Here is a 21,595-nt window from a genome sequence, read left to right on the forward strand (position 1 = left end):
TTGGTCGGAGAATCGGAGCAGCAGGGGCGGTATTGCATTCGCTTTACCGCACCGTTGTGATGAAAAGAGAGCTGAGCCAGAAGGCAAAGCTCTCGATATACCGGTCAATTTTCCTTCCTACCCTCACCTATGGTCATGAAGGCTGGGTAATGACCGAAAGAACAAGATCGCGAGTACAAGCGGCTGTTTTCTCAGAAGGGTGGCTGGCTTCTCCCTTAGGGATAGGGTGAGAAGCTCAGCCATCCGTGAGGAACTCGGAGTAGAGCCGCTGCTCCTTTGCGTCGAAAGGAGCCAGTTGAGGTGGTTCTGGCATCTGGTAAGGATGCCCCCAGGACGTCTCCCTGGGGAGGTGTTCCAGGCACGTCCAGCTGGGAGGAGACCTCAGGGTAGGCCCAGGACCAGGTGGAGAGATTATATTTCGACACTGGCCTGGGAACACCTCGGGATCCCCCAGTCAGAGCTGGCAAATGTGGCTCGGGAAAGGGAAGTTTGGGGTCCCCTGCTGGAGATGCTGCCCCCGTGACCTGATACGGATAAGCGGATGAAGATGAGATGACCAGGGGTGGGACCATTTTATGAGAGCTTTTTTGCATCAAAGTGGTGAATGTGAAGACAATAGCTTATTGATGAGCATGAGGAAGTGTATGTTTAAGGATGTTCCAGAGTTTTATAGGGAGGTTTTTGAGGCATGGGCCGACTTCTTTCCAGACTTTTCATATGAATGCAATCACATAGATTTGGTTATGAATCAACCTGTTTTTTTTAATCACAACATTCTGAGTAATGGGAGATTTTTATACAGTGATTTATTTATGCGAGCAGGTCTGAGACAAATAAAGGACTTTGCCTATGAGTTCATTCTGGGGTTTTTGCCCTTACAGGCTATAGTGGAAATCATTTGTTAGTGTGATGAAGACACTAGTAGAGGCGCAATATATACTTTTTTTTTTTTTAAATCAAGAGGAGCCAAATGTCTGGACGGAATTAATTAGCAAGGGAGATGAGAGTGGATTTATTTGTTTTTCCAAATTTGTTGATTGGGGAAAGTGGTAAAAGGATCAGCTTTTCTGGGTGCACTGTGGAACTCTTTTATAAGATCTTATTGTTAAATCTTGTAAAAAGGCCAGCTTCTGAGAAAGTTTGGAGGGCAGCCTTTCCAAATTTGGATGCAAAAAAGATTTGGGCTACACTGAATGTCAAGTACAATAGCACTGAAGGTGAACATAATGATTTTCAGTTACGTAACAATGGGATATAGACAAATGTAATATTGCATCAGATTAATAAAGATGTTTGCGATTATGTGGGATGTTTGTGGGAGGGATGTAGACAATCTCCTCCATGTATATTTGTATTGCAGGTGTCTGTCCACCTTTTTATGATAAGTTAAAAAGTCTAATTAAAGATAATTGGGAGGCTGATGTTTTTGGGAAGAACATTTGGGAAGAAACAATGTTGTTTGGTGTATGTAAAACAAATAAACCTGAAGTGAATTTGATAAACTATGTATTAAGTCATGCAAGATATGCAGTTCATTTAAAAAGGTAAAATAAAGGATGTCTGGTCGATTTTTGTGACAGGGGTAAAGCGAGGTGTATCTCTTACGTAAATGGGTGAATGGACTTTTGTTGATGGAAGTAGTTTAACATACATTTTGCCAGGTGGTAGACTTTTGTTTTCCGACTGAGGACCACCTCAGACGGAAAAGGGTGGCTTGCCCACTTCAGGTTGGTGGAGAGTGCCTGCCTCAAGTGGAGGAGTTTAAGTATCTAGGGGTCTTGTTCACGAGTGAGGGAAGGATGGAACGGGAGATTGACAGATGGATCGGTGCAGCTTCTGCAGTAATGCAGTCAATGTATCGGTCTGTCGTGGTGAAGAAAGAGCTGAGCCGCAAGGCGAAGCTCTCGATTTACCAGTCAATCTACGTTCCTACTCTCACCTATGGTCATGAGCTTTGGGTCATGACCGAAAGGACAAGATCCCGGATACAGGCGGCCGAAATGAGCTTTCTCCGCAGGGTGGCTGGGCGATCCCTTAGAGATAGGGTGAGAAGCTCGGTCACCCGGGAGGAGCTCAGAGTTTTATATTACAATCTACTCTGAAATTAGGTTAACCTGTTGAACGTGTTGGTGAGGAAGTGACAGGACACATATCAATACATTATCTGACCCTAACCCTAATCCCACTGGAGTCCGTATAAATGTTGTTATTTTTGGATTAATCCCTTTCCATCAATAAACAAGACAACATCCCGATCAATACTGAATTGCAAGTGTCACCATAACAACTTGTATCTCATTTACATGCATTTCTATATAAGTGACAAAAAGAATGTTACTACTTGTAGATTGTCCCACATAATTGTTTGCCAACAGTCCCAATTTCATCCACAGCAACATATATCCACCATCAGCTACTGGTTCTCACACACCCAGAGTGTCATGTCTGGGTCAGACCATTTACACTCGCACCAGAGCAGTCTTGTCTGTTGGTTCATAACCACGTCTGGCTGTTGTAGATTTCCCAGAACATTAAAACACTACACTCTGTTAGTGCCTGCAAGGCGACAGCATGTGTGAAAACTGGTTTGGCCGCAAAAGACTAGCTAGTTCACTTGTGCTTGGCTTTGCTGACCAGGGCCTGCAAGTTAACCGGTCCTCCCCATAGAGACCCGAACACGTCCCTCTCCGCCCGCAGAGACACCTCCAGAGGGAGCTCCCTCCCAGACTGTACCACTGCCTTTATGGCTCTGATGACCGGGGCTGGACCCTCTGTGTAGCGTCCCAGCCACTGCTTCGCCTCGAGGAGGGCACAGGCTCCAGACTCTTCACCAGCCTGTGAGCCCTCCAGGACACCGTCTGCCAGCCCAATCCGTAAACCCATTTCCGGGTCCACTTTCAAGGCACCACCCAGCATTCTCAAGGCATTCTGGCTGCCTACAATCCGAACCAGCCTGGTGGCTCCGCCCCAGCCAGGCACTAGACCCATATGTTTGTGGACAAATTGGATCACACTACCTGGTGCCATCAACCTATCAGGGGAAGGACAGCACTGTTTGTTTTGATATGACACACCTGTCGGATTTGTTACATAGTACATAATGCCTGTATTTCAGGGTACGGAAATTATTGGAACAAATGGACAATTCTAGATGGCAATAAGCATGTGTCTTGTAACATACCTGAAGTCACAGGCAGTGGTGAGCTCCGCCCCTCCTCCCAGCGCCCTGCCCTCCACCAGAGCTACAGAGAACAGAGGCAGCCTGTCCCAGAAGCACACATGGATCAGCCTGTTGCCTGACAATGGTGACATTTTCCAATGCTGTGTCGCTTACCGTAACAGCCGGGTTAGGGCATTCTGCATGAACATGCACATCCTCACCCCATCCTGAAACAAGACACATTGTTTAGAAAGTCTAAATTGGATGGAGGTACGAGTGCCAATAAAAGACTGGGAGGGAGACGAGGGACAGAGAGAAAGAGAGGAGAGAAACAATTAGTGACCTGAGGGTTGGATATAGCCCGGACAGCGGTGAGGTCTGACCCAGAGCAGAATGTCCCAGCAGCCCCTTGAACGATGAGGCCTTTCCCCTCCATCCAGCCCTCCAGCTGAGAAACCCTCTCCTCCAGCTCAACCATCATAGAACCTGAAGAGAACAGGTTCAGGTTCACCAGATGAAACGCTTTGAGCCAGAGTGAAATGGGAACGTACAAGCAGAAAAACAAACTGACTGTGGTGTTTTGTTGCAAACAGTTTTGTTGCTGTGTTACATACTGAACACATCTCAATTAATTGAAGACCAGTCTCTTTTTCCCACAAAAATCCTGATAATCAGAATCAAAAGGCCAGTATGGAATACAAACCAACAGAATAATAATACTCAGTCAGGTGAGATGGAAAAACAAGAGAACCGGAGTAGTATTGAACCTGGATGGATTGCAGCAGATTAGCCAACCGCAACACAGATCAAAAAGAAGTTGGGCTTTGCTTTCATACCCGAGAAAGCGTTCATGCGAGCAGGGTGGTTGACCGTAAGTACTGCAATGCCTGACTCCTGTTTCACCAGGTCCACAGACCCCCCAGGGAAAGCCAGAAGTTTCTCCCTGATCTCCTCTTCCTGGAAACCACTGGCAGGGGTGTATACGGAACCATTCCTGAGGAGAAGCTGTCCCCAGGCAGCCGATCTGCTCAGGAGGTGCCAATTGGCTGCAGAGAGAACCATGACACTGACAACAGGGAAGACGGGAGAGGGAGGATATCGCAGGAAAGATGGAGAGAGAAAAAACACAAAAAGCAGAGAGAAAACAGGATTCAGAAAACAGAAAAACAAATGCCTAGGTTGTGTGTGTAGCGACCGGTAGAGTCTCAAACGTATTTGACTGTTAACTGAAGCGGACATACACTCTCTCTGAATCTACACAACACAACGCAACGCATGCGCTTTGACCAGAACTAGTTTCTTGGCGAACATTACTTTCCTAGAAAATAAGTCAATTACACCTGCATTGAGTGTGTGCTAGTGCTAACCGACTAGTGCTAAGGATTTTTTTTCAGAGACATTTTGATTCCTAAAGGCGTATACTTAGCATCCCATAATACTGTAAAACACGTCTCTAATATAAGAGGAGATTTAGGGGATATAATAAAAGCTGTTCGTTTCACAGAAATACTTACAAACCTGCACTGTCTGAAATATCAGTGTTGTGGCGTTACCTTGAATCGTGTCCCACGGAAACAAACCACCAATGAACTAAGATTCTGGACAGCTGCTCTGCACTTCGCTTTAACTTCCACACGGGGGCATGCCAATACTATCTATACTAATTATAGCTATGATATCCCGTTTCTGATATAACTCGATGCAACGTCAAATCAACGCAGTCCTTTTTATCTGTCAGAGTTCTCTTTCCGTTAGGGATTGGATGTTTGATATAAAACACACCCCAAACATTATTCTACACAGGGAGTGCATAGGAGCAGCACTGCAGAAAAAAGCAGACCTGCTTGTTGCGTCGCCTTTCCATCCCTTCTTATAAACAAAGCATGCAGACTGCTATGCCCTTTACTACATTCATTCACCACGGCTGTCCTTATTCAGTAGTGAAAGAAGACTTGTTAATAACACGTGGTCGGCAATAGTCTAAACAGAGGTTGATGCCTTAAGGCAGATCCCGTTCAATTATCCTTCAATTCATACGGAGTGGAACCTCATCCAGTACTGCTGAGGCGTATTCTCAAATCACATGTGCTACTGATATAGCGCTTCTGATGTCCCGTGGAGTTCTTTCATCTACAGAACACGTTTGATATTTGATCTCTCCGTGGGTCTGGTTTTGTAGGTCCATGTGGTCAAATGTAGTCTATTATAAATACCGTGCCATTTTGGACTGCAGGAATATCTTTACTCTATCAGCTTTGTGACAGCAGCCCTGTGTTGGTGCAATAGCCAATAGTAGCTATGTGACACTGTCAGACAATAACAGCCCTGAAATGGTGAGAAGGTAAGGATAAGCAAAATCAAACATAAATATTGTACATGCATGCCTTTGATATAAAATGTCTGGGAAGACTACTGTATAAGCAGATACATACTGGTGAAGTGAGAGGAAGGAGAAAAGAATGAGAAAAGAGGCCCTCCCTTTCTCCACTCCTCCACTCTAAAGCAGGGTCCCAGAGTCTGGGTTAGAGTCTGGGTTAGAGTCTGGTTTAGAGTCTGGGTTAGAGTCTGGGTTAGAGTCTGGGTTAGAGTCTGGGTTAGAGTATTGGTTCGTGCCCAGCGACCTTTTAGAATTCCTGTCCTGATTTTAAATAGAACATTCTTAACTGGAGAGTATAAGAATGGAGCTGTACTCCAGTGCAGTAGATTGTCTGTATGCTCAAAGCAAAATCCTATTTGTTTTGAGCGTACAATAAGTCAATGAAACAATGTGTAAGACAATGTGTAAGAAAGAATATGAAGAACCTTTAAAAGCATGATTTTCACTGGACAGTTACTGGACTTTAAGCCTGAGGTGTAGGTTTCACATGACTGTGTGCTAACCAGGCTGGGGCATTATATTTCAGCCAATTGGCATGGAGATAGAATCTGGTGAGAGGGCCATCTGCTTCCCTGATACGTTAGTTCCTTTGTCCATTTCTCTGTCACAACCAGGACAGGACATCCTCTCCCTACACAGCATCACATATCTCCATCAAAATATATACTCACACTTGCAATCAAAACAGAGCAGGGTAAATTGGCTCAGGAATCAGCCAGACGTGATAACCCGGGCCATGGCCAGTACACAGGATTTGTTACAGTGCCGTTTCCGTTAGATAATGGAGTGTGTCTGAAATTTGTCGGGCTTATGGCTGCTGTTGGAGCGCACAGCTAAGACTCTCAGAAAGAGAGTCAGACAGAGGGAGGGAGGGAGGCACAGGAGGGCAGACCGGTAAGTGATGCAGCTCCTGGTCAATACCCAGCTGTCCATAGTGCCCCAGGAAGTCTGAGAATCTGCCAGAGTCAGCAGGCATCGCTATAAAACTCACCTCTGAAACTAACGTATGAACACACACACACACACACACACAGTGGATATAAAAAGTCTACACTCCCCTGTTAAAATGTCAGGTTCTTGTGATGTAAAAGAATGAGACAAAGATAAATGATGTCAGAGCATTTTCCACCTTTAATGTGAACATTTCAATTGAAAAACAAACTGAAATCTTTGAGGGGGAAAAATAAAAAACTCACAATAACCTGGTTGCATAAGTGTGCACACCCTTAAACGTATACTTTATTGAAGCATCTTTTGATTTTATTACAGCACTCAGTCTTTTTGGGTAGGAGTCTATTAGGAATGCACATCTTGACGTGGCAATATTTGCCCACTCTTCTTTGCAAAAGCTCCCAAAATCTGTCAGATTGCAAGGACATCTCCTGTGCACAGGCCTCTTCAGATGTTCAATTGTATTCAGGTCTGGGCTCTGGCTGGGCCATTCCAAAACGTTAATCATCTTCTGGTGAAGTCATGCTTTTGTTTTGGATTTGTGCTGGGTCATTGTCGTGCTGAAAGGTGAACGTCATCTTCAGCTTTCTAAAGGACGCCTGAAGGTTTTGTGCCAAAATTGCCTGGTATTTGGAACTGTTCATAATTTCCTACACCCTGACTAAGGCCCCGGTTCCAGCTGAAGAAAAACAGCACCAAAGCATAATGCTGCCACCACCATGCTTCACTGTGGGTATGGCGTTCTTTGGGTGATGTGCAGTGTTGTTTTTGCGCCAAACATACCTTTTGGAATTATGGCCAAAACGTTTGACCTTGGTTTCATGAGACCATAACACATTTTCCCACATGCTTTTGGGGGACATGATGTTTGTTTTTGCAAACTTCAGCCGGGCTTGGATGTTTTTCTTTGTAAGAAAAGACTTCCATCTTGCCAACCTACCCCATAGCCCATTCATATGAAGAATATGTCACATGTAGCACACAGCCAGTACTTGCCAGAAATTCCTGCAGTTCCTTTAATGTTGTAGGTCTCTTGGAAGCCTCCCTGACCAGTTTTCTTCTCGTCTTTTCATACATTTTGGAGGGCTGTCCAGTTCTTGGTAATGTCTCTGTTGTGCCATATTTTCTCCACCAGATGATAACTGTCTTCACTGTGTTCCATGATATATCTAATGCTTTGGAAATTATTTTGTACCCTTCTCCTGACTGATATCTTTCAACAATGTGATCCCTCTGATGCTTTGCAAACTCTCTTCGGACCATGGCTTTTGCTCTGAGATGCAACTAAGAAAATGTCAGGAAAATCCTACTAGAACAGCTGTACTTTATTTGTGATTAATCAGTCACTTTAAATGATGGCAGGTGTGTAATGACTTCTATTTAACATGAGTTTGAATGTGATTGGTTAATTCTGAACACAGCCCCAGATATAAGAGGGTGTGCACACTTATGCAACCAGGTTATTGTAAGGTTTTTATTTTAAATGTTTCCCCCTTGAAGATTTCAGTTTGTTTTTCAATTGAATTGTTCACATTAAAGGTCACATTAAAAGTGGACCTGATTTATCTGACATGATTTATCTTTATCTCATTCTTTAAAAACCTCATTTGTTAAAAACCTGGCATTTTAAAAGTGTGTAGACTTTTTATAACCACTTTATTTATTTTTTTATAACCACTGGATGTACTATTGCAGTTGAGCTGAATATCTTATTGTCAGTTCAGTAGAATGTCTATTTCGGGACGGGATGGATGGATGTCAGGTTGGCATGATGCCATGGCCCCAAGTGGAAGTGAAACCGCTGGTGCCACAGGACTCCTAGAGAGAAAGGGTGAGAGGTCAAAGGGTGAATACGGACCTTCCAGAACTCGTGGAGTGGACCAAATACCAGCTGTTCAAGTGGAAGGGAGTGCACTTAACATACAACAGGATATCACAGCTGTGTGTGTGTGTGTCCTGTGTGGGTATGTGAGTGTGTGTGTGTGTGTGTGTGAGTGAGTGTGTGTATGAGTGTGTGGGTCTTATGAGTGTGTGTGTGTGTGTGTGTGTGTGAGTGTGTGTGTGAGTCCTGTGTGGGTCTTATGAGTGTGTGTGTGTGTGAGTGTGTGTGTGTGCGTGTCTGTCTCTAAGCACATTGGATTCAAACACAACAGTGGGTTTAACAACAAGGATATTTCTTGATCAACCATCCTGAGATGGATCAGTGGCCTACCATTAAGGCCTCAGTTTATTATTCTTTTTTAATTAAAGGTTCTGGCTTAGTTTGCGTGTAAGATCCAGCTGAAAAACAACAACAAAAATGATTGGCCTTTTTTGCTCATCTTTACAAAAAGGGCCAGTGATTCTGAAAGGTTGCTGCGAAGGGTCAGTTCTAAAGGAGTTTATATAACAATGACAGTCTATTCCAACATACAAGGATGATAGACAGACAGGGGGGGGGGGTAACATTCTATGGCCTACCTAGTGCACTACTTCGGGCCAGGGCCCTCTGATTCCTGGTCCAGAGAAGTACACGGTAAAGGTAATAGGGAGCCATTTGGGAGGCAGGCCTGATGACACCAGCCAATGACAGAAGAATTTCAAATGCTGTGTCAGAGAAATGGATTGGCCTGGCGGCAGCCACAGTAATTCTCATCACCACCTGTAATCACTTAACAGCAAGGGAGTGGATGATGCCATGTCACAGTGGATATCGACCAATCAGAGTGTCATAGCATATATCAACCAATCACAGCGTCACAGCAGATATCAACCAATCACAGTGTCACAGAGTGGATATCAACCAATCACAGTGTAGTGGTGGATATCGACCAATCACAGTGTAAATAGATATCAACCGGCCATTAACCGATGCCAAACCAGAGTGGCACATTTAGACAACATCCAGTAGCAAAGCTATATCTGCACACCTGCAAGGGCTTTCATAAGCTCCCTCTTACATGTCACTGAAAAGAAGTGACCCCATGACCCTAATTTAAAAATCACATGGCCATGAAATAAAGTAGGTGAAATCACAATAATGTGTGACAGAACTGTGATTTTGTAATCCTAGTACATTGGCATCAGCTGAAATAAACACTGTATGTGGTTACATTTATTACACAAAAATTAAGAACAGCAAAGGCATCACTTTCATGATATTGATATGTTTCAGTACATCACTCACCACTTTCAACAGACTCTGCAGTAGTTTTCAGCTTTCTGTAGTACTCTTCAACCGAATGCAGTACTATTCAAAAGACTGCAGCACTATTCAACATACTGCAGTACTATTGAACTGACTGTAGTACTATTCAACAGAACATAGTACTATTCAACATACCGCCAAACTATCTGAACAGACTGTAGCACTATCAGGATCACATAGTTAGTTCATCATTGCTTACAGTTAATAAAACTAGAAAAGGGGAGTTCTTGTCCATTCATTCATGTTAAAAAGAAACAAATACTTTAAAGGGACTGTCTTCAACCGGTAAGCAGTAATTCTTCAAACTGCAGAATTGCCCTTCAAGCATTGCCCCACTAATAGGGACAGCTAACAAGCAAAGCTAGCTAGCTATCTGCTTGACAACAGGCAGCGATTAATATTCAAAAGATATCGTAGAAACTTGTCAGTCCTTTTCAAGTTGTAGACAACAACTGGTAAGTATCAAGAAACAGGACAAGATGTAATCCAGCAGATAGGTGATATTATTAGGTAAAGAATAACATACATTATTCTGTACTACTGTAATTGTTATACAACATGTACATTTAAGTGAGTTGATTATGTAAAGTAAATGGGGTTGAGTATAAGATGTGTTCGGGCCCGAAATGGCAGTCTATTTCCTAGATAGGGTGCCATTTGGGACACAAGCTCAAGTCACATAGGTACAGTCAACACAGGAGTATCTATAGTAGAGTCTATAGTAGAGTCTATAGTAGAATGTGGAGAATAATCTTCAGCAAAGTGGCCTCGCCCGGTTGATGAGATACATTCTAGAGCTGAGTGGTGACCTAAGCTACTCAACAAAGGGCTGTCCACAGCAAAAGCACTTGATAGTCTGATGGGCAGTAGAAACGACAGTCTTGGCTTGGTATGTAGAAAGGTGATGCCAGAGGTGGATGAGAAGGCAGCTGAATCAGGTTCCACTTCATCATGTCCTCCCCCACCTTATTAACAAGGAAGGTTCGCCGATGGCCTCCTGTGCGGACATTCAAGTAGGGATGAGCTGAGAAAGGCTGTCAGAGAACGTAAAGCATCAAAGGCATCTCACAGGCTCAGACGCAGCGGTCAGCTGGGAGTCAGGTGATCACTGTATCCGCGTGATAGGCTGAGTATGAGAAGGAGGTGTGTCTACGGGCGGAGCTGGAGGGCGGGCGCCAGACGGGGGTGGAGCACGTGGAAGAGGAGTTTGAGGAGGAGGAGGTGGAGGGAGAACGACTGGCCCAGCGGGATGGCAGGCGGCGGTTGGCCGGACGGTGTGGACGGGGGAAGTTCTTCTGGACACACCAGGAACTGGAAGACTCTTTGCACTCCTTACAGGAAAATAAAGCAACAAATTAGGCGACACGCAATTAGTTTATTCTCTATACATTCAATGCTATGGCTAATATTGACCTTTTCACACTCAAAATGGCCATCAGTACAGCATTTGTGTTTACAGTCCACACAACAGTGTCTCCCACCTTCAACACTGGTGGCCCTCTTGAGCACCTACTCTACTTCCTGCTACTGAGTGTCTGTGAAACAAAGAATACTGATACAGTGAAACTAAGACAGATAAAGCCCAAAGCAATGCTGGTTCCAGATCTGTTTGTGCCACGGTGCCACTCCTGGTCGTGCCATGCCAAACCTGATTAGGGGTGGAATGATGGCACAGACAGATCTGGCACCCAGGCTGATGCAGAGCCTCATTCAAAAAGAACAAACAATCCAGTCAGAGGAGTTACAATGTTGCCCTGAGACGGTATTTGAATAGCCTCTGAGGTCTAATGGACCCGGTCCGACTCTCACGCTCTCAGAAACATTTGCATGACATGAAAGAAGTTTTATTTAAGGAGCTTTAATTCTTGCGGTTTGCGTGGGGCTCTGAGTCAACTGGCGAACTGGAGATATTTCTGTAATTACACAAAACCCAACATAGGGCAACAAAACAAAACACATTGCAACAGAGGGAGGGAGGGAGTGAGCGAAGGAGAAAACATTTAGACAGAGAGGAAGAGTGAAAAGGAGAAAAGAGAGATATAGGGTGGAGGGAAAATTAGAAGGCAATACAGAGGAGAAAGAGAGGGTGATTGAGGAGAGGGAGAGAGAGGAAGGGATAGAGGAGAGGGAGGGATAGAGAGGAGAGGGAGGGATAGAGGAGAGGGAGGGATAGAGGAGAGGGAGGGATAGAGAGGAGAGGGAGAGATAGAGGAGAGGGAGGGATAGAGAGGGGAGAGGGATAGAGAGGGGAGAGGGAGGGATAGAGGAGAGGGAGGGATAGAGAGGGGAGAAGGAGGGATAGAGAGGAGAGAAGGTGATAGAGAGACTGGGGTAGAATGTCTGCCAAGTTAACTTATTGGGGCCACATTTGTTACCAGGCTTTAAAACTGAAATGGGCCACATTGCTGCTAATGACAAGGCGTTGGCCTTTTTTCACTCTGCTCATGCCCAGAAATAAATACCATTCCCAGAGGTGCCGTCCTCAGCCAAGGGGTATCTGGAAGGATTTCACCATGGAATGTGTGTGAGGTCCACTTCCATTATGGACCAAATCACAAATCAAACTCTACTCCCTACACAGAGACAAATCACACCCTACAACCTGTATGATGCACTACTTCCCACCAGGGCATGTAGGGCCCTAGAGCGTCATTTGGAACGCACCCTGTGCCACTCAAATGTGTCAGAGAGCTTGAAGCGGAAAACAGCCGGTCATAGAGGCACACTGTGCCACGAATTGAATATAATAGTGTGCCTCTGTGTGTTTGCCAAAAGATTTGTTTGCATTGTGTGCAAGTTTCACCGTGCCACCCACCTGCAGGGTCAACCGGGTTCCTCGGTTGGAGCTGTCCCGCTGGGTGAGGTAACACCGAGAGTGCGCGCCTGACAGTGCAGATGCAGCCGCCCGCACGGCATTCCCGTCCGTCACCACCCCCAGGGGGTCCACGACGTCCTCCTCCTGGCGTGGGCTAGGACTAAGACCGGAGGTAGCACCGTGGCTTGGGCCAGGGTGCGACCCAGGGTTAACGTCAGGGTCAGGGCTAGTTCCCGGGTTAGGGCCGGGCTCGGGGCTAGTTCCTGGGTTAGGGCCCGGGTGGCCGAAGGGCTGATACTGGCTCCAGACGGCACTCTCAAAGCTCTTGAGGATTCTCTCCACGGCTCCGTAGTTGGACCTAGAGTCCGCCGGCCGCAGGGCAGCCAGGGTCAGGGGCTTCCATGGCTGCTCGTTCATGACACCTGGCACACGCAGTCCGCCAGCTCCGTGTTTATGAGTGTCCGGCGACGTGGCGCGGCGGAGCCTGGCCTGCCCTCCATGCCTGGCGTCCGTAGGAGGCTGCGGAGCCGGGGACGACTTGACGGAGTGAGGCCTCTCTCCTGGAGCCTTGTAGTTTTGCTTAGGAATGTCTGTCACCTCGGGTGCGGGGGTCTTCCCTGCCTGAGTCTGAGGGCGTACCGGGGCAGGCATGCACTCACTAGAGACTGACCGTGTGAAGGTCATGGACGGGATTTGGTGTGTTTGTGTCTGAGTCGGGGCAGGCATGTACTCACTAGATAGGGACCTGCACAGCGCTGGCTTAGAGGGGCAGTTTGGGTTTCCATGTTTGTGCTTGTTCTCAGGGCAGCATGTGGGCATGTTTTTGAACTGAACCCGTGGTTGTTGAGGTGCAAGGTCAGGGCTGGCAGTAGGGTCAAAAGTCCTGCCGCCAACCCCTGGTTTGGTATCGTGCAGAGACGGGGCCTGGCTCAGTTTGACCACTGAACTGGGTGACCCCTGTTTGACCTTTGTAGCGTGCCGTGATGGGAGGTTCTTCTCTCCGGTGACCCCGTGTGTGACCTTACCACGCACCGTCTGACCCCATGTGGGGACGCCCGCTGACGTAAGACTGTCATGGTTGTCGCACCCCTCCTCCTCCTCCTCCTCCTCCATCCCTCGGCCCATCTCTGCCTGGAAGAGGGTCCTGTTGAACTCAGCAGTGGCCTCCTCCAGCGTCTTATTCTGACTGTGGCTTGGAGAGCTGGAGACGGCAGAGGGCGACGCTAAAGTCACCCCGGCAAACACGTCTGAAACCGTCGGGTCTTTTGGGCCCCCAGACTTCTCACCAGGCCTGCGGTCGTGGCTGAGGTCTCGACCGGCGGCGCTCACTATGTTGACTTCAGAAAGGCTCTTCTGGACAGGCACGTAGGTGGACGACTTGCTGCTCCCAGTGTGGCTCCCGGCACAGGACCAGCGGCTGTGACAGCAGCCAACGTTGCAGTGGGAGTTAGTGGGCACAGCGCAGGATGCAAACCCAGCGTCCGTCAGGACCTTCCCCTCGTTCTCCTGAAGCATCACTTCAAACTTCCTCACTATGGACGGGCTGCTGGCACACTTCCTGTCCAGAAGACATGGGCTGTGGCACTTCCTGTCCAGAGGACATGGGCTGTGGCACCTCTGGTCCGAAACACTGAAGGACTGTGGTTGTTGTAGGTCGTGGTCGTGAGTTGGAGGAGAGGGGCTGGGCAGGTACCAGGAGGTTGTCCGAGGTGGGACAGGGGGGGGTGTCGGCGGAGGGGGGACCCTGGGGGGACCGCGGTGACCCTTGGTAGGGTCATCAGCCAACATCCAACAGTCTTCTCCCAGGCCCTGGAGGTCTCTTGCCAGCTGGGTCAGTTCAAACCCAGGGTCCTCCAGTCTCCCTTGGATCTTCACATGGTCCACCTCGGGGTAGTGCACTGACTCTGTCTGAATCCTAGGTCAAGACCCATTCAGAGAAATAAAGCGAAGGTCATTACCAAGCCATGGTCCCAGAAAAGTCAATATCTTACAGCAATCATCCAAGCTAATTGGAACAATCAATCAGATTTGGGCCAGTGGACAAAGCACAGCGAGGATCCGAGGTATTTCTGTAAAGCTACGTCTAGGACAGGGAACCATATAGAAACAGGAAGTCCATTTCATTACACATCAACTCTGCTATACAAAACACTGATAAACTAATGAAGACACTGGATCCACTGGACTTGTGTGCAGCATTTCCCTGTCTTGTAGATGTTAAACAGTTGCTCCTGGGGTCAGGGTATCAGACACAGGTTGTCTGAGTTGTTACAATGCCAGCATCCTAGGATTCTCTTTTTTATACAACGACTTGTGGCTCTGGCTACGGAACCAAAAGCGGAACCTAAACTATTCAGTTCGGGGTGCCAAGATTAGAGTTATTTAACTCAGAGAAGTAGTTAGAAATGCCATAGTGCCACAATGTCCCAAATGACATGATATTCCCTTCAAAGTGCCCTGCTTTTGACCAGAGCTGAAAGGGACTTACTCGGCCTTGGTCTAAAGTAGTGCCCCACTCTCTACAGCTGGAGGCAATGCTGAAGGGATAAACTCTAACCTCTTGTCTCCTCCTGATCTCCTCCTGATGTTGTCCTGGTAACTACACAGCTCCTCACTGACGCGAGCTATTTCCTTCAAGGCCTGGAGAGAAAAAGGGAGGGGACAGAGTGAGAAGACAAACAGAGACAAATAAGGGGGCATTCAACAGTGAGAGAGATGCAGATTACTAAAGACAAAAATAGAATTCACAGGGTGGAACGATAGACAAGGAAGATAGAGAGGGAGGAGGTATACACACCAGCTAGCAGACAGAGGATGTATAAAAACAGATGAAGACAGACGACAGATAGAGACAGATGGAGACAGAGGACCAACAGAGACAGAGGACCGAAGAGTGTGGCTGAGACGGAAGAGAGAGATAGATAACAGAGCTAGTTAATGTGCTCTGCGGAGACGACTCACAGCGTTCAGGTCTCTGGCGTTCTTCATGTCCATCCCTGTCCTGTATATCAAGTCTGTGTTCTGAGTTAGTTCGCCACCAGCTCCAGTGAGATGCTTGTGGCGGACATTATCCTCACTCACTTCAGAGGGAGCGTCTCGGTCAAATCCTCGCCCCATCACACCTCTGAGGATGGCCTCCAGTTCGTCCATGTCTACTTCCTGGCTACGGACATAGCCTTCATAGTTGCATGGCTCCCGTCCGTTGTCAAGGTGATCCTTGCGGATGCCCTGGGCGGTGGTAAGGTCACTCCTGTTCTCCTGATGATGGCGGAGAGAGTGTTTGTGGTTGGACGGCTCTGACTGGCTGCTGCTACTGCTGCTGTTGGGGCCGCAGGTCGAGCGTTCGCTAAGCATGCTGGATCCTGTGCTGTTGGAATGTACACTGACACTCAGGGTGACCTCCTCAGTAATTTCTCCCATAGGTCTTGTTGCGCCGCCCACTCCCTCATGCCCCATCTTCACCCTCACCTCCTTGTACAGCTAGGAGAAGGAAGTGGAATTAGGACATTTAGCACTCGTGCAAACCATTCTCATAGGGCCCTGGTTGATACTAGTGCACTTTACAAGGGAATAGTGTGCCAGTTTGGAGTCATGATCCATTCTAAAAATAGCTTGAATTCAGGATCAATACCAACGTTTGCTGTTGGCTGGTGGTTCTGCCTCAAACGGTGGTTACCATGTCACAACAGAAACACCGGACTACGACGTCTCTGCGTCCGCTATGGTGGACTATGATTGAGGAATATGAGTGCGGACTATGATTGAGGAATATAACCCATAGATACCGACTGGATTGTGTTTTGTATAATTATTATGCTGTATTTTAGTTTATTACTATGACATTGCAAATCTACACTCGAGCAGTGATTGATCCCACACATAAAACACATCTGCAACCAGTACAGGATTAACCGAGTACCACTCATCGGGGTGCATAGTCAGTGTGAATCAACCCACCACACGCTCACAAGGCTGGACTGAATGAATTACCTTTCCCCTCCCACAACTCCGCCCTCAGCAGAGAAACTATTTCATGATGTGTGCATCTCAAATGGCACCCTATTCCTCAGTAAGAGTTCCCCTCTAGTCAAATGTAGTGCACTCTGCGGTGAATAATGTTTCCTAACAGATGCTGTCTCTCTCTCTCTGCCACTTACGCAACGCTTGGCGGGAATGCTGCCTTTCGGGCTGCTATTGTTCAGCCTTCTCTTTCTATTCTGGAATGCCAAATGAGAGACACATGTTGGTTCAAAGGAGATTGTTCCAGTGTGTTAGCATTAGCGCCGGGTCCTTTTGTGTTGGTTCTCTCATTAGGAGGCTAATCTCCTAGCGTCTCCCAGCCGCAGTGTGTCAGATTGAAAGCCTTTGTGCTGGTTGTCTCCTGGGCTTCCTGCATTTGCCTCGCTGCCCACCCGTCTCCTCTCTCCTCTCTGCCTCCACTTTTTCTCTCCACCTCCACCCCATCTCCTCTAATCTCTCCCTCCATCTTTCCTCTGCTGCCTCCTCATCTCCCTTTCACCTTTCCCAATTCAAGGCAGAAGTCCAAGTCAGATGCATGCTCTTTTACAATGTAAATCAATCTTTACAGATTCCTGTTCTTTCTTATATAAATGCAAATCAATCATATTTATTTTACAAAGCCCTTTTTACATCAGCAGCTGTCACAAAGTGCTTTTACAGATACCCAGCCTGAAACTCCACAGAGAAAACAACAACAAGAATTGATGAAAAGTGGCTAGGAAAAACACCTTAGTAGGGGTCAAAACCTAGAAAGAAACCTAGAGAGGAGCCAGACTCTGAGGGTGTGGCCAGTCCTCTATTGGCTGTGCCTGGTGGAGACTATGCAAGTTCATGACCTTTTTGAGCCAAATCCATGTTTTTGAGTGTTCAGATGACTAGCAGGTCACCTCCTTCTTCACCTCCTGTCTCTCGTCTTTCCTCCTCCTTCCTGTAGCGGAGCTAGGAGCAGCCTCTCTAGTGTTTCCCAGAGAGAGTGGGAGTTAAGGTCAGGGACCAAGCACTTTAGTGTATAGAGATATAGCATGACAAATGAGCTTCAAAGTCTTTTTCCCATTATAATGCAGATCATAAATAGTTTCATATTTCTAACAATATGAATTGTTCTTTGCTTGGATCTTGACATGCCTAGCCTGGCCATTTGTCTCTGATACCTTCAGTAAACTACCCAAACGGCAATTAGCTTTGCTGTAAAAACAACTGTCGTGCCAACACTCATTCATACAATGACCACAGTTAACAAGACAACGGAAAACAGGGTCAGAGACCACGCTACAGCCACCCACTTTCGGAAACTCAATCTGTTATAATTAGCACTCAGCAAAAACGAACAACGCCCACAATTCAGTGAAGAGTTGATGCTTTCCCAACAACTTCAGACAGGGCTCCACAGCTGCAGACAAGCAATACGTTTTAACCGAAAATGCTGTTAAACAAAAACCTCCCACAGACACAGATGTGTCAGCTGATACAGGTGCAGTTATCCTCAGGGTCACGGCTCTAGACAAGGCCTCGCCACAGATCCTTTCCTGTCGTCCTGTCAGCGGACATCCAGACAAAGAATATTAATTTGAGCTAGCTCCCTAAAGGGGGTACACACTCCTGCAGCGACAGGTAGGTAATTCAGACATTGACAGCGGGGGGGGGGGGGGGGGCTGATGTAGTGACAGTTGACAAGGTGAACAGTGCTTTTAGCTCACCCATCTCACCTCCTCTATCTTCCTCCTCATGTCCTTCAGCTGACTCTCCCACTCTTTCCGCTCCAAGTCGAATCTCTCCAGCAGCTCATTCTTCTCCCGGACCCAGCCCCTCTCGTTGTGCTCCAGGCGGCAGCGCAGGTCCATGGCGGCCGTGTGGGTGTCGGCCAGAAGTCTCCTCTGCTGCTCCCGGTCCCCCTGCTCCAGAGTGCTCTCCCTGGGCTCTGAGCTCTGAGTCTGCAGGCCCACCTCCACAACAGAACCACCTCCTCTAGCCTCCAGCTATTCAGACAGAATGAGGAGAACAGGAGGGAGGGAGGAGAGAGATGGAGGAAACAAAGTAAGGGGGGAAGAGGGGGGGATAAATTGAGAGATAGAGTAGGGAGTGTCAGGAAAAAGATTAGGGAGCGTCAGGAAGAGTATGGAGCGTCAGGAAGTTTAGGGAGCGTCAGGAAGAGTATGGAGTGTCGGGAAGAATAGGGAGTGTCAGCAGGAGTAGGGAGCATCAGGAAGAGTAGGGAGTGTCAAGAAGAATAGGCAGCGTCAGGAAGAGTGGGGAGTGTCAGGAAGAGTATGGAGTGTCAGGAAGAATAGGGAGTGTCGGGAAGAATAGGGAGTGTCAGGAAGAGTAGGGAGTGTCAAGAAGAATAGGGAGTGTCAGGAAGAGTAGGGAGTGTCAGGAAGAATAGGGAGTGTCAAGAAGAATAGGGAGTGTCAGGAAGAGTAGGGAGTGTCAGGAAGAGTAGGGAGTGTCAGGAAGAATAGGGAGCGTCAGGAAGAGTAGGGAGTGTCAAGAAGAATAGGGAGCGTCAGGAAGAGTAGGGAGTGTCAAGAAGAATAGGGAGCGTCAGGAAGAGTAGGGAGTGTCAAGAAGAATAGGGAACGTCAGGAAGAGTAGGGAGTGACGGGAAGAATAGGGAGCATCAGGAAGAGTAGGGAGTGTCAAGAAGAATAGGGAGTGTCAGGAAGAGTAGGGAGTGTCAGGAAGAATAGGGAGTGTCAGGAAGAGTAGGGAGTGTCAGGAAGAATAGAGAGTGTCAGGAAGAATAGGGAGTGTCAGGAAGAGTAGGGAGCGTCAGGAAGAGTAGGGAGTGTCAAGAAGAATAGGGAGCGTCAGGAAGAGTAGGGAGTGTCAAGAAGAGCGTAAGGAAGAGTAGGGAGTGTCAGGAGGAATAGGGAGTGTCAGGAAGAGTAGGGAGTGTCAAGAAGAATAGGGAGCGTCAGGAAGAGTAGGGAGTGTCAAGAAGAATAGGGAGCGTCAGGAAGAGTAGGGAGTGTCAGCAAAAGTAGGGAAAGGGAAGAGAGGGGCCCGAGAGAGGAGAGGAAGAATTCAGGGAATGGTTGGAGGGGATTGACAGACAATAACATCCTGCAGTATAACATTCAGGGTTCATGGTCATTCTGTACCCTCTTCCTCCTTTCCACGTCAGACAGGATAACACAAGTCATTATTGTCTGTCTGCGGGCCTGTCTGTCGGCCTGTCTGCGGGCCTGTCTGTCTGTGGACCTGTCTGGCTGTGGAATTGCCTTCCTATGTGTAAGAGGAAGTAGAGGTCAAGATAAATGGAGTTGTTAAAAATGTGTCCACATTAAACACGTCCACTAGGCTTCACTTCAGTTGATTGCGAGTGGTTGTAGTTCAGAGAGGTCAGAATCAGTCTGTACCGTCTGATATGACTTTGTCTTAATCTTCCAACAGAAACTATTCTGGAATGAGACAAGCACAATGCCTCTCTGTAGTAGAAAGTAGACAGGCTATGTCCCAACTCACACCCTGTTCTCTACATAGCGCACTCCCTTTGACCGTGGCACCGTAAAGGGGATAGGGATCCATTTGGGATCCAGCCTAAAACATCCATCTATGGTTCCCGGTCATGGCTCCTAATTTAACCGGTGGCCCCTGGCAAAGGCCAAGAAGTTATGAACAGAACACTGTTTCTCCATGTCTCTCTCTCTCACAAGGCCCAAATAGCAAATAGGTCCCTTCATTGAGCACTCCTTTTGACCAGGACCAGTGGGGACCTAGTCCACGATATATAAAACAGGGTGCAATTTAGGGTGCATACAATGGTCTTTCATCCATCTGTGTAATTACAGTGGCAGGATAACCGGAGTTGTCCAGTCTATTTCCAACCTTCAGAAACATCTAAATACTGTGTGCAGCAGGACAATGAGGAGAGTGAAGAAAGCACTAGAACACAGTGCGTTCCAGGATAACACCCTTCTTGGCAATGGACTCTGTATATTTAAAAAGGACCTGTACAAACATTATTGAACTCCACTTATGTAAAGTCAGTGGTATCGTATAAACACACAGTAACTGCTACTGTACGACTGAACTGTGTGTGTGTGTGTGTAGCTGACAATGTCACATCAGCAACCCGCTATTAGATATTTTTGGGTGACACAGTCAAACAAACAATGCTTTATCACAATTTGTGGAGAGAGATGCCTGAAATATAGAAGAAAGATACAGGATGTGTGGTAAATGCCTAGAATTTGTCTGACTAGTGTTTGTAATATGTCTGTAATATGTCTGTAGCATGTCTGTAATATGTCAGAAAATGTAACGTCTGTAATAAGTCTCAAACCTGTTTGTACTATGTCTGTAATGTCTTTAATATGTCTGTAATATTTCGATAATGTCCGCAATATGTCTGTAATATGTCTTTGATATGTCTGTAAGATGCCCGTAATATGCCTTTAATGTCTATAATATTTCTATAATAATAATATTTCTATAAACAGAATATATGTACTGGTCATCAGGTTGCCGCAGATTAACTTGGAACACACACACACACGTCCATGTATTGTACGTAGTTATTAAAACATTTATTAAAAGTACACTAGGTCTGATGCTAGTTAATGTATATCTGAGCAATTTTTAAATATTGATCAATGTTTTCCCGCTCGGCTCATCTGTCCCGGGATTCAACTTGTGCACTGCATTTTATTAAACCCATTTACCCTTTGTAAGCTATAGGTTTTTTGGCTGTTTTCACTACTTTGATATTTTGGCTTGTGACTTTTGTAATAGGCATCATCAAGTGTTTTATGGCTCAATCTTCAGCACACTCTCAGCTACACTTAAAAAGACATCACAACAGCTTTCTGAGACCCTGAAATTACTGTTTTATATGAAAACATGCAAAGAATTATTTCAAGTCTATTTCATGTTTTGTTTCCAGCATAGATTCTGGTTCCAATAATAACTTTACAACAAATTTAAGGTCAAACATGATACATATATATATATATATTTCTTTTTTTGGGTATATATCCTTTTACTGTTTTCTCAATTCATCTGAGGGCTGCACAAACAGGGGGTGGGGGCCACATGCTGCCTGTTGCAAACGCCTGGTCTATAATATGTCTATAACATGCCTGT

At 46.6% G+C, this 21,595-nt stretch overlaps 2 protein-coding genes across 5 annotated transcripts in view; both read right to left on the minus strand.

The window, feature by feature from the left end:
• Positions 1 to 2,262: 2,262 nt before the first annotated feature.
• echdc1 (enoyl CoA hydratase domain containing 1) lies at positions 2,263 to 4,776 on the minus strand. Of its 4 annotated transcripts, none has more exons than XM_010892777.3 (6): positions 4,714 to 4,776; positions 3,997 to 4,226; positions 3,504 to 3,646; positions 3,335 to 3,387; positions 3,182 to 3,262; positions 2,263 to 3,031 (listed from the first exon to the last, which is right to left on the minus strand). In XM_010892777.3, exons 2-6 carry the CDS (start codon positions 4,220 to 4,222, stop codon positions 2,611 to 2,613), a joined length of 924 nt encoding a protein of 307 aa, XP_010891079.1. In that variant the 5' UTR covers positions 4,223 to 4,226; positions 4,714 to 4,776; the 3' UTR covers positions 2,263 to 2,610. The 4 variants fall into 4 exon arrangements, with proteins under 4 accessions (XP_010891079.1, XP_010891076.1, XP_010891078.1 ...); XM_010892774.3 differs by having other exon boundaries at positions 4,675 to 4,732; XM_010892776.3 differs by having other exon boundaries at positions 4,679 to 4,722.
• A 4,779-nt stretch (positions 4,777 to 9,555) lies between these two features.
• LOC105023522 overlaps positions 9,556 to 21,595 on the minus strand; it is a 30,281-nt gene continuing 18,241 nt past the window's right edge. Inside the window, exons 15-19 of the mRNA XM_034286782.1 lie at positions 18,208 to 18,486; positions 15,452 to 15,970; positions 15,048 to 15,130; positions 12,491 to 14,411; positions 9,556 to 11,006 (exon numbers count right to left, since the gene is read on the minus strand). Of these exons, the coding sequence (XP_034142673.1) occupies positions 10,773 to 11,006; positions 12,491 to 14,411; positions 15,048 to 15,130; positions 15,452 to 15,970; positions 18,208 to 18,486 (3,036 nt within the window). The 3' untranslated portion in view covers positions 9,556 to 10,772. The remainder of the gene's footprint in view (positions 11,007 to 12,490; positions 14,412 to 15,047; positions 15,131 to 15,451; positions 15,971 to 18,207; positions 18,487 to 21,595) is intronic.

This window comes from Esox lucius, chromosome 16 (assembly GCF_011004845.1).
Source record: "Esox lucius isolate fEsoLuc1 chromosome 16, fEsoLuc1.pri, whole genome shotgun sequence".
NCBI lineage: Eukaryota > Metazoa > Chordata > Actinopteri > Esociformes > Esocidae > Esox > Esox lucius.

Excerpts from the sequence above, each read along its gene's own strand:
- echdc1 (XM_013137816.4), bottom strand. The coding sequence starts at position 4,399 with ATGTCCGCTTCAGTTAACAGTCAAATACGTTTGAGACTCTACCGGTCG. Across the intron at positions 3,263-3,334 it reads GCCCTAACCCGGCTGTTACG|GCTGCCTCTGTTCTCTGTAG; the intron begins GTAAGCGACACA and ends CTTCTGGGACAG. Across the intron at positions 3,032-3,181 it reads ACCACTGCCTGTGACTTCAG|GTTGATGGCACCAGGTAGTG; the intron begins GTATGTTACAAG and ends TTCCCCTGATAG.